Source organism: Oncorhynchus mykiss, chromosome 10, assembly GCF_057628025.1.
Source record: "Oncorhynchus mykiss isolate SJ-2025 chromosome 10, ASM5762802v1, whole genome shotgun sequence".
Lineage (NCBI taxonomy): Eukaryota > Metazoa > Chordata > Actinopteri > Salmoniformes > Salmonidae > Oncorhynchus > Oncorhynchus mykiss.
Window position 1 is genome coordinate 36230953 of NC_143031.1, and position 13182 is coordinate 36244134.

The 13182-nt window shown below is 40.4% G+C and overlaps 1 protein-coding gene across 4 annotated transcripts in view; it reads right to left on the reverse strand.

The window, feature by feature from the left end:
* The window catches only part of LOC110533758 (THO complex subunit 2), a 65560-nt gene extending 53067 nt beyond the window's left edge, over positions 1 to 12493 (reverse strand). For 2 of the 4 annotated variants that reach the window (XM_036990130.2, XM_036990129.2), the window contains exons 1-3: positions 12336 to 12493; positions 10964 to 11019; positions 10607 to 10698 (exon numbers count right to left, since the gene is read on the reverse strand). In XM_036990130.2, coding sequence (XP_036846025.1) covers positions 10607 to 10698; positions 10964 to 11019; positions 12336 to 12421 — 234 coding nt within the window. In that variant the 5' untranslated portion in view covers positions 12422 to 12493. The remainder of the gene's footprint in view (positions 1 to 10606; positions 10699 to 10963; positions 11020 to 12335) is intronic. The other 2 variants (XM_036990132.2, XM_036990131.2) reach the window with 1 other exon arrangement.
* Between the last annotated feature and the right edge of the window lie 689 nt (positions 12494 to 13182).

Genomic DNA, 13182 nt, shown 5'->3' on the forward strand with positions numbered 1-13182 from the left:
GATTTGACCTGGCTAAAAGAGACGTTTACAGGAAACTCATTCAACAATTTTAGATAAAGTTTTGTGGGAAAAGGACTGGGGGGGGGGGGGGGGGGGGGGAATATATTTCTCCCATGGGTAAAGAAATTCAAAAGTGGTGATGATATTAATTAACAGTAATTTTGATCCAAATGTGCAAATTGTCTAAACAGATCCTCAAGGTAGATGGATGATTTTAAGTATGTTATTAGAACATAAACAGATATGGCTTATTAACCTATACCATCCGAATAATGATCCAAGCTTCTTTGAAAATATATAATAATTTATCAACTATACCAAGCAACACTAAATCAAATAAAAATGTATTTGTCACATGCGCTAAATACAATAGGTGTAGACCTTACAGTGAAATGCTTACTTACGAGACCCTAACCAACAATGCAGTTTTAAAAAATAGGGATAAGAATAAAGAGATAAAAGTAACAAGTAACTAAAAAGCAGCACTAAAATAACAAGAGACACTATATACAGGGGGGTACCGATACAGAGTCAATGTGCGGGGGCACTGAGTCGTTGAGGTAGTATGTACACTAGACTTTATTATGGTGGGAGATTTTAATATGGTTGTAAATACCTCCATGGCCCGTAAAGGAAATTACATTACAAACTATCCCCTATACGCACTTAAGGAATTCATGAATGTCATGGATATATTGGAATTAGTGGATATACAGAGGCTGAAATACCCTGACCTAGTGAGATATACAAGGCGGGGGCTTAACTTGTTATGGCTGGGGGTAGTATTGAGTAGCTTGGATGAATAAGGTGCCCAAGAGTAAACTGTCTGCTACTCAGGCCCAGTTGCTAATATATACATATTATCAGTAGATTTGGATAGAAAACACTCTGACGTTTCTAAACCTGTTTGAATGATGTCTGTGAGTATAACAGAACTCATATGGCAGGCAAAAACCTGAGAAAAAAATCCAACCAGGACGTGGGAAATCTGAGGTTGGTCGTTTTTCAACTCATTCCCTATTGAAGATACAGTGGGATATTGGTAATGTTGCACTTCCTAAGGCTTCCACTAGATGTCAACAGTCTTTAGAACCTTGTTTGATGCTTCTACTTTAAGTTGGGCCGAATGAGAGGGGAATGAGTCAGAGGTCTGCCAGAATGCCTTGCGCTCGTGACGCTTGTTCACGTAGGAGCGAGCTCTGTTCCATCGCAATTCTACAGTTGGAACATTATTGAAGATTTATGTTAAAAACATCCTAAAGATTGATTCTATACATCGTTTGACATGTTTCTACGGACTGTAATGGAACTCATTGACTTTTCGTCTGCTCTTAGTGATCGCACGTTATGAATTTGGATTACTGGGCTAAACGCGCAAACAAAAAGGAGGTATTTGGACATAAATGGACATTATCGAACAAAACAAACATTTATTGTGGAACTGGGATTCCTGGGAGTGCATTCTGATGAAGATCATCAAAGGTAAGTGAATATGTATAATGCTATTTCTGACTTCTGTTGACTACACAACATGGCAGATATTCCTCTGTCTGTTTTGGGTTATGAGTGCCGTTCTCAGATTATGCTTTTACCGTAAAGTTTTTTTGAAATCTGACACAGCGGTTGCACTAAGGAGAAGTTTATCTTTAATTCTGTGAATAACACTTGTATCTTTTATCAATGTTTATTATGAGTATTTCTGCAAAATCACTGGATGTTTTGGAATCAAAACATTACTGCACGTAAGGTGCCAATGTAAACAGATTTTTGGATATAAATATGCAAATTATCGAACAAAACATATATGTATTGTGTAACATGATGTCCTATGAGTGTCATCTGATGAAGATTATCAAGGGTTAGTGATTAATTTTATCTATATTTCTGCTTTTTGTGACATACAGTGCCTTGTGAAAGTATTCGGCCCCCTTGAACTTTGCGACCTTTTGCCACATTTCAGGCTTCAAACAAAGATATAAAACTGTATTTTTTTGTGAAGAATCAACAACAAGTGGGACACAATCATGAAGTGGAACGACATTTATTGGATATTTCAAACTTTTTTAACAAATCAAAAACTGAAAAATTGGGCGTGCAAAGTTATTCAGCCCCTTTACTTTCAGTGCAGCAAACTCTCTCCAGAAGTTCAGTGAGGATCTCTGAATGATCCAATGTTGACCTAAATGACTAATGATGATAAATACAATCCACCTGTGTGTAATCAAGTCTCCGTATAAATGCACCTGCACTGTGATAGTCTCAGAGGTCCGTTAAAAGCGCAGAGAGCATCATGAAGAACAAGGAACACACCAGGCAGGTCCGAGATACTGTTGTGAAGAAGTTTAAAGCCGGATTTGGATACAAAAAGATTTCCCAAGCTTTAAACATCCCAAGGAGCACTGTGCAAGCGATAATATTGAAATGGAAGGAGTATCAGACCACTGCAAATCTACCAAGACCTGGCCGTCCCTCTAAACTTTCAGCTCATACAAGGAGAAGACTGATCAGAGATGCAGCCAAGAGGCCCATGATCACTCTGGATGAACTGCAGAGATCTACAGCTGAGGTGGGAGACTCTGTCCATAGGACAACAATCAGTCGTATATTGCACAAATCTGGCCTTTATGGAAGAGTGGCAAGAAGAAAGCCATTTCTTAAAGATATCCATAAAAGGTGTTGTTTAAAGTTTGCCACAAGCCACCTGGGAGACACACCAAACATGTGGAAGAAGGTGCTCTGGTCAGATGAAACCAAAATTGAACTTTTTGGCAACAATGCAAAACGTTATGTTTGGCGTAAAAGCAACACAGCTCAACACACCATCCCCCCTGTCAAACATGGTGGTGGCAGCATCATGGTTTGGGCCTGCTTTTCTTCAGAAGGGACAGGGAAGATGGTTAAAATTGATGGGAAGATGGATGGAGCCAAATACAGGACCATTCTGGAAGAAAACCTGATGGAGTCTGCAAAAGACCTGAGACTGGGACGGAGATTTGTCTTCCAACAAGACAATGATCCAAAACATAAAGCAAAATCTACAATGGAATGGTTCAAAAATAAACATATCCAGGTGTTAGAATGGCCAAATCAAAGTCCAGACCTGAATCCAATCGAGAATCTGTGGAAAGAACTGAAAAACTGCTGTTCACAAATGCTCTCCATCCAACCTCACTGAGCTCGAGCTGTTTTGCAAGGAGGAATGGGAAAAAATGTCAGTCTCTCGATGTGCAAAACTGATAGAGACATACCCCAAGCGACTTACAGCTGTAATCGCAGCAAAAGGTGGTGCTACAAAGTATTAACTTAAGGGGGCTGAATAATTTTGCACGCCCAATTTTTCCGTTTTTGATTTGTTAAAAAAGTTAGAAATATCCAATAAATGTCGTTCCACTTCATGATTGTGTCCCACTTGTTGTTGATTCTTCACAAAAAAATACAGTTTTATATCTTTATGTTTGAAGCCTGAAATGTGGCAAAAGGTCGCAAAGTTCAAGGGGGCCGAATACTTTCCGCAAGGCACTGTATCTTTGGCTGGAAAAATGGCTGTGTGTTTTTTCGACTTGGCTATGACCTAACATGTGGTGCTGTCGTTGTAAAGCATTTTTGAAATTGGACACGATGGGTAGATTAACAAGATGTTTCTCTTTCATTTCCTGTATTGGACTTGTTAATGTGTGAAATTTACATATTTCTAAAAAATATTTTGGAATTTCTCGCGCTGCCTTTTCAGCAGAATGTTGTCGAGGGGTTCCGCTAGAAAGGTTAAAGTTTTGTATAGTAGCCCTAGGTGTAAAATAGTAAATAACGGCTACATCTAAGAAAGTTTTAAACTGTCAAGATGAGTAAAACAAGGTTGTCCACTATTGGCATATCTATTTGTTATTGCCATTGAAATGTTAGCTGTTAAAATTTGATCCAACAATAATATTAAGGGATTAGAAATCCATGGCTTAAAAACAAAAGGTGTCATTGTACTCTGATGATTCATGTTATTTTAAAACCACAATTAGAATCACTCCACAGTCTCAGAGGATCTAGATACTTTTTCTAACCTCTCAGGATTAAAACCAAATGATGATACATTTTACGTATTGGATCACAAAAAAAAAATTCTACTTTTACAATACCGTGTAGTTTACCAATAGAATGGTCTGACGGGGATGTGGTCGGTATACATATCCCGAAAGAAAGACATTTTTATAGAAAGTTAGCGAAAATAGATCTTGCTACTGTGGAAAGGAAAACACTCGTCTATTTGTGGAAAAATCGCTCTGATTAACTCTTTAGTCATATCACAGTTTACCTATTTGCTTAGGGTTGTCTACACCTAGTGACCTGCTTTTTAAATTATATGATCAAACAATCGTCAAAATAATTTGGAATGGCAAGCCAGACAAAATTAAAAGGGCCTATTTATATAACAAATATGACCTCTCACTAAAGGCATCAGTCATACAAAAGTTATACTTAAATGCGAAATGGTTCTCTCGTAAATTAGTATGAATGTCTCACCCCATGTTCAAGAATGGCCGTTTTCCCTTTATTCAGATTACAACTGCTCACTTTCGTTTATTTGAAAATAAATAATCTCCAAAATATCGTTATTTTTTAAACAAACAGGATTGTTGGATACAATTTCAGTTTTATCCACCTGAAAAGACAGAACAAATTATACAACAAATATTTTGGTTAAACTCCAATATACTAATGGATAAAAAAAACATGTGTATATATTTATATTTTTTTTTAAAGGGTAAAAATCTTTGTAAATGATATCATAAATAGGACTGGTGGAGTTGTCACACATGCAGCTAACACAGACATATGGAAATGTCTGCTCTACCCAAAATTACAACCAACTAATTCCAGCACTACCACAAAAATGGAAGAGAAAAGTAGAAGGGGAGAAAAGCAAGAAACTTGTCTGTTGGCCCTGCATTATAGTCCAAAAATGGTTAAAGAAAATTGTGATAAACAAAAATATATACCAGTTTCATTTAAGGACCAAAAAATTGACAGTTTGACGTACCAATTCCATGGCACATGGTTTATGAATTGAGATTCAAAACGTTGCATTTTTCTATTTTAATTATACAAAATTCTTGCAACATATAGAATGTTATATATATATATATATATATATAGGGGAGCTCTGCAGCTCTGCAGATTTTGCTGCAAGGAGGCAGAGTCATTAGATAATTTATTTTGGTATTGTCCATATGTAGCTCGTTTTTGGTCACAGGTCCAAGAATGGCAACATTTACCTAGAACTAACGCTGCAGATAGCAATGCTGGGTTATATGAAAAGTCATAGTCAATCAATAAATAATATAAATTACTATTTTAGCAAAAATGTTTCTTTAATTTACAATCTGTAGAAGCTATGAGAATAGAAAGGTTCAGTACTTTTGTGAAGCATCACAGCACAGTTGAAAAATATATGGCAAATAGAAATCCAAAATGGATGGTGTTCAGAGATAGAGGGGAGGGTTGAACGGAGCTGAAGGGTGTGACTAATAACAATAAGATAAAAGGTAACAAAGGTTCAGACATTTTGTGAAATAGCATAGTTACAAATAGATATCAAACTGGATCGACATCAGAAATAGAGGAAGGCCAGGACTAAAAACAAAAAATACAACTATTGTAAAATAGACTGTGTCTGTAAAATGTGTATAGTATGTATAAACTAAAGGTAGAAGCCTAAGTGTTATTGTTTATTAGTTTACTCCAATGGCCACTCCAATACCTTGACTTTGTTGTTCTTAAGCCATTTTACAAGTATGCTTGAGGTCATTGTCCATTTGGAAGACCCATTTGCAACCAAGCTTTAACTTCCTGACTGAGGTCTTGAGATGTTGCTTCAATATATCCACATAATTTTCCATCCTCACAATGCCATCTATTTTGTGAAGTGAATCAGTCCCTCCCGCAGCAAAGCACCCCCACGACATGATGCTGCCACCCCCGTGCTTCACGGTTGGGATGGCGTTCTTTTGCTTGCAAGCATCCCCCTTTTTCCACCAAACACAACGATGGTCATTATGGCCAAACAGTTCTATTTTTGTTTCATCAGATCAGAGAACATTTCTCCAAAAAGTACGATCTTTGTCCCCATGTGCAGTTGCAAACCGTAGTCCGTTTTTTTTTATGGCGGTTTTGGAGCAGTGGCTTCTTCCTTGCTGAGCAGCCATTCAGGTTATGTCAATATAGGACTCGTTTTACTGTGGAAATAGATACTTTTGTACCCGTTTCCTCCAGCATCTTCACAAGGTCCTTTGCTGTTGTTCTGGGATTGACTTTCACTTTTTCTCTAGGAGACAGAACGCGTCTCCTTCCTGAACGGTATGACGGCTGCGTGGTCCCATGGTGTTTATACTTACGTACTATTGTTTATACAGGTGTTTGGAAAGTCCCAAGGATGAACCAGACTTGTGGAGGTCTACGATTTTTTTTCCCTGAGATATTGGCTGATTTCTTTTCATTTTCCCATGATGTCAAGCAAAGAGGCACTGAGTTTGAAAATAGGCCTTGAAATACATCCACAGGTACACCTCCAATTGACTCAAATTATGTCAATTAGCCTATCAGAAGTTTCTAAAGCCATGACACCATTTTCTGGAATTTTCCAAGCTGTTTAAAGGCACAGTCAATTTATTCTATGTAAACTTCTGACCCACTGGAATTGTGATACAGTGAAATATAAGTGAAATAATCTGTCTGTATTGTTGGGAAAATTACTTGCACAAAGTAGATGTCCTATCGGACTTGGCAAAACTAGTTTGTTAACAAAAGATTTCAAATCAAATCAAATTTTATTTGTCACATACACATGGTTAGCAGATGTTAATGCGAGTGTAGCGAAATGCTTGTGCTTCTAGTTCCGACAATGCAGTAATAACCAACAAGTAATCTAGCTAACAATTCCAAAACTACTACCTTATAGACAGACACAAGTGCAAGGGGATAAAGAATATGTACATAAAGATATATGCATGAGTGATGGCACAGAGCGGCATAGGCAAGATACAGTAGATGGTACTGAGTGCAGTATATACATATGAGATGAGTATGTAAACAAAGTGGCATAGTTAAAGTGGCTAGTGATACATGTATTACATAAAGATGCAGTAGATGATATAGAGTACAGTATATACATATACATATGAGATGAATAATGTAGGGTATGTAAACATTATATTAGGTAGCATTGTTTAAAGTGGCTAGTGATATATTTTACATAATTTCCCATCAATTCCCATTATTAAAGTGGCTGGAGTTGAGTCAGTGTGTTGGCAGCAGCCACTCAATGTTAGTGGTGCTTTGATGCACCTGTACTGACCTCGCCTTCTGGATGATAGCGGGGTGAACAGGCAGTGGCTCGGGTGGTTGTTGTCCTTGATGATCTTTATGGCCTTCCTGTGACATCGGGTGGTGTAGGTGTCCTGGAGGGCAGGTAGTTTCCCCCCTTGTGATGCGTTGTGCAGACCTCACTACCCTCTGGAGAGCCTTACGGTTGTGGGCGGAGCAGTTGCCGTACCAGGCGGTGATACAGCCCGACAGGATGCTCTCGATTGTGCATCTGTAGAAGTTTGTGAGTGCTTTTGGTGACAAGCCAAATTTCTTCAGCCTCCTGAGGTTGAAGAGGCGCTGCTGCGCCTTCTTCACAATGCTGTCTGTGTGGGTGGACCAATTCAGTTTGTCTGTGATGTGTACGCCGAGGAACTTAAAACTTACTACCCTCTCCACTACTGTTCCATCGAAGTGGATAGGGGGGTGTTCCCTCTGCTGTTTCCTGAAGTCCACAATCATCTCCTTAGTTTTGTTGACGTTGAGTGTGAGGTTATTTTCCTGACACCACACTCCGAGGGCCCTCACCTCCTCTCCGTAGGCCGTCTCGTTGTTGTTGGTAATCAAGCCTACCACTGTTGTGTTGTCCGCAAACTTGATGATTGAGTTGGAGGCATGCGTGGCCCAGGAGAGGGCTCAGAACGCACCCTTGTGGGGCCCCAGTGTTGAGGATCAGCGGGGTGGAAATGTTGTTGCCTACCCTCACCACCTGGGGGCGGCCCGTCAGGAAGTCCAGTACCCAGTTGCACAGGGCGGGGTCGAGACCCAGGGTCTCAAGCTTGATGACGAGCTTGGAGGGCACTATGGTGTTAAATGCCGAGCTGTAGTCGATGAACAGCATTCTCACATAGGTATTCCTCTTGTCCAGATGGGTTAGGGCAGTGTGCAGTGTGGTTGAGATTGCATCGTCTGTGGACCTATTTGGGCGGTAAGCAAATTGGAGTGGGTCTAGGGTGTCAGGTAGGGTGGAGGTGATATGGTCCTTGACTAGTCTCTCAAAGCACTTCATGATGACGGAAGTGAGTGCTACGGGGCGGTAGTTGTTTAGCTCAGTTACCTTAGCTTTCTTGGGAACAGGAACAATGGTGGCCCTCTTGAAGCATGTGGGAACAACAGACTGGGATAGGGATTGATTGAATATGTCCGTAAACACACCAGCCAGCTGGCCTGCGCATGCTCTGAGGGCGCGGCTGGGGATGCCGTCTGGGCCTGCGTCTGGGCCTAAATGTTTTCCTCACGTCGGCTGCAGTGAAGGAGAGTCCGCATGTTTTAGTTGCGGGCCGTGTCAGTGGCACTGTATTGTCCTCAAAGCGGGCAAAAAAGTTATTTAGTCTGCCTGGGAGCAAGATATCCTGGTCTGTGACGGGGCTGGTTTTCTTTTTGTAATCCGTGATTGACTGTAGACCCTGCCACATACCTCTTGTGTCTGAGCCGTTGAATTGAGATTCTACTTTGTCTCTATACTGACGCTTAGCTTGTTTGATTGCCTTGCCGAGGGAATAGTTACACTGTTTGTATTCGGTCATGTTTCCGGTCACCTTGCCCTGATTAAAAGCAGTGGTTCGGGCTTTCAGTTTCACGCGAATGCTGCCATCATTCCACGGTTTCTGGTTTGGGAATGTTTTAATCGTTGCTATGGGAACGACATCTTCAACGCACGTTTAATGAACTCGCTCACCGAATCAGCTTATTCATCAATGTTGTTGTCTGACGCAATACGAAACATATCCCAGTCCACGTGATGGAAGCGGTCTTGGAGTGTGGAATCAGATTGGTCGGACCAGCGTTGAACAGACCTCAACGCGGGAGCTTCTTGTTTTAGTTTCTGTCTGTAGGCAGGGATCAACAAAATGGAGTCGTGGTCAGCTTTTCCGAAAGGAGGGCGGGGCAGGGCCTTATATGCGTTGCGGAAGTTAGAATAGCAATGATCCAAGGTTTTTCCAGCCCTGGTTGCGCAATCGATATGCTGATAAAATTTAGGGAGTCTTGTTTTCAAATTAGCCTTGTTAAAATCCCCAGCTACGATGAATGCAGCCTCCGGATAAATGGATTCAAATGTAGTTCGTTCAGAGCCATCGATGTGTCTGCTGGGGTAGGAATATATACGGCTGTGATTATAATCAAAGAGAATTCCCTTGGTAGATAATGCGGTCGACATTTGATTGTGAGGAATTCTAAATCAGGTGAACAGAAGGACTTGAATACCTGTATGTTGTTATGATCACACCACGTCACGTTAACCATGAAGCATACGCCCCCGCCCCTCTTCTTACCAGAAAGATGTTTGTTTCTGTCTGCGCGATGCGTAGAGAAACCAGATGGCTGCACCGACTACGATAGCGTCTCTCCAGTGAGCCATGTTTCCGTGAAGCAAAGAACGTTACAGTCTCTGATGTCCCCCTGGAATGCTACCCTTGCTCGGATTTCATCAACCTTGTTGTCAAGAGACTGGACATTGGCGAGAAGAATGCTAGGGAGTGGTGCACGATGTGCCCATCTCCGGAGTCTGACCAGAAGACCGGTTCGTTTCCCGCTTTTACGAAGTCGTTTTTTTGGGTCGCCGGCTGGGATCCATTCCGTTGTCCTGGGTGAAAGGCAGAACACAGGATCCGCTTCGCGAAAGTCATATTCTTGGTCGTACTGATGGTGAGTTGACGCTGCTCTTATGTTCAGTAGTTCTTCTCGACTGTATGTAATGAAACCTAAGATGTAAGAAATAACACGGAAAAAAACAAAAAACTGCATAGTTTCCTAGGAACACGAAGCGTCGGCGCCGGAGTGGTTGAAAAATGTGTTTTAATGACTCCAACCTAAGTGCATGTAAACTTACAACTTCAACTGTACACACACACACATACCCAAAAAATATATGGGGGATTGGAAATGGTGCAGACAATTACATTGATGGAAGCAACAATCTACTAAAGCTGATCCACCCCATAATTTCTTTTTGAAATATATACATTTTTTTAATAATTAAAATTTAGAACAAGGCTGTAACATAACATTTTGTAAAAGTCAAGTGGTATGATTACTTTCCGAAGGCACTGTATATCTACAAAAACAAGACAGGTGCTGATTCTGTAGTCTTTACTAACCAGAAAACTACATACACATCACTCCAGATACTGTGCGAGTCAATGTTTTCACTAAAAGGACTATTGTATAGGCCACAAAATCCTCAAAACGCATGGCAGGTTTTCTGGGATGACAGACATTGCAGACAATGAGAGGACTTCAACAAGGCCATACATACCATCATGTCACTGAGGACGCTAGCAGCGAGGTCCAGCTTGAAGTTCCCTTGTACGACATGCCAGCAGAGTTCATACAAAGCAGCCTGTATATCTAAAGAATGAAGGGATGAGGCAAACGGGAAGAGAATTATTCCCAATACAATGTGTCAGTATTAGACCTACTCACAAACAGTCAACCGTAGAGTTGTTCAGATATAAGCTTGGTATGATGCTATAAGAACATTAGATGACACCTGTCATAGCAAGAACCCATCATTGAATGAATAGTACATCTTCATTTCATGTAGCAATTGTACTCAATTGTATCAAAACTAACATGCATACTGTTCTTTCAAACAGCACAGAGCAGTACATACCTTTTATTATGCTGTCATGATTGGTTTTGTCTGCAAGATTCTTACATAGTTGTACACTGAACAGAGAAGGGGAAAAGGTAACTTTATATTAGCTAGTTTATTTTCAGTGACTAGTATACTAGTATTTTCAGTGAATAGTTATCTAAATGATCATAGCTGGTACAGTTAGTAGTAGTGTACAGTAGTATATACATAATGTGTACAGTAGTATATACATAATGTGTACAGTGTGTTGCAGACAGCCTAATGTCAGCCTCTAATAATAACACTGCATATAATACTGTAACTAAAAGACGTTATTGTTTTATGAGGACGCCATTCTGAGCATTTTTTCATATGGCAATTTAAAACATTTTCAAAACTGGAATAGAGAGCTTGAAGACTAAATACTGACCAATGCCAACTGGTGTGCCCTTGAGCAAGGCACTTAACCCTAACTGCTCCTGTAAGTCAATTATTGGCAATTATTAAATCAGTTGAAATCGCCCCCATACTAGCTAACTCAGTCGACGACATGTTTTCAATTCAGTACCGTTAGCTATCTAGCTAGTTAGGGATTACCATAATAATTACTATGATGATAGAAAATGTGTAGACAAAGTGATAACTGCCTAGGAACCATGTATTACCTAAAATATCAGTAGCTTGCTCGTTAATCCATTCAGGTGGTGGCTATTCTAAACAAAGTGGCTAACGAGCTAGCTTGCTAATGTTTTCGTGTAGCAAGAATCAGAATGTGGTGCCAGCATAATCAGCCTGCTGGGTGTGCGCCGCTAGCTAGTTAGCTTATTATGTGATCACCAACTGCACGTTGTGTGCTGCAGTAGCTAGCTCACTGTTCATGAAGTTATCTTACCAACTAGCTAGTTAGCTACATTGGGTAACTACTAGCTAACGTTATAATGTACAGGGTCAACGACCAGGCTAACCTGCATCATTAGCTGCTTAGCTAACGTTAACTAGCTAGCCTACTGGCATTCACAGCAATAAGCTACTGTAGCTAGTTGCTTCGGGGGACTGGCGGCGGACTCGAAAGTTAGCTAACTAATTAGTTCGTATCGAATGACCCAGGCCAACTGTGTTGAATTAATTGTTATATCAATCCCATATGGAATCTGTCGAATTCTGTACCAAACTATAATTTCTAACAAAATTATTGAACCCCAGCAACGGTATCTTGCTATTGTGAAATGGCCTCACTGTTTGAAGTAGGGTTAGCTAGTTAGCATGCTAGGTTTGCTAATTCACATTGCGAGATTGCCCAGGTCTCGTACGAGGATAACGATGGGAACTGGTTGCATGGCTCAACAACCCTTATGGAAAATGAAACAAGACATTCGTCTTCACAATTTAACAATATGGTACAACTTACAACTCGTGTTTTCCAGATTTTTCCCAGTTTTTGATCCAATCAGCAGGCAGGATAAGTGTCGCCATCTTCCCCAAAATACCACACATAGCCCGGATGTCTAGCTGAATGCCGGGTCAAAGAATGCAAACCAGTGCATCGTGGGACGCCGAATACATTTCAGGTCTTCCAGTCAAATTTAACCACAAATAACTGTTGGAAGCCTAAAATGACCATGCTACAATAAAAAAATATATAATATGACGTATAAGGATAACAAATGATGCTGTACAGCTCCACTGGGTTGTAGGCTTTATTGAGCTTCTCCATCACTTCAGAGCATATGACATGTGTTGAATACATGTGATGATTATGGGATTCTGGGAGCTTCTCAATTTCAGTGTATCAACCGTATTGATGCAAATTCGGGGCAGTGAAGGTCAAATCCAGTTGTTAACTATCACATTGCCTATCCTGTCTCCATGGAGGATGTGTGTATGTGCATAGAAGTCTCACAACACCTCAAATATGACCCATATCCCCATTATTGTAACATTGGCTTCCTTACTCTTTAAAAAGACCCACATTCATCCTTTCGTGATCTCCATGATCACCATCCCAGTGCTGACATCAGTGTAGTAACCCCTGAGGCAGGTGATTCAAACCAGGGTCCCACAACCAGTGACGACTATACTGCACTCGTCCCGTAGTAATTTAAGTGTAAGAGAGAAATAGTAATGTATTTTTGTAGGCACTAACTCCGCCATGGTTCTTTGGACAAAGCCTATAGAGAAAATATTTTTGTATGTTTTCTTTTTGTATGGGTTTTAGATTAACGCAGAAACTAAGGTCTTAGGAGATCTTATATGTT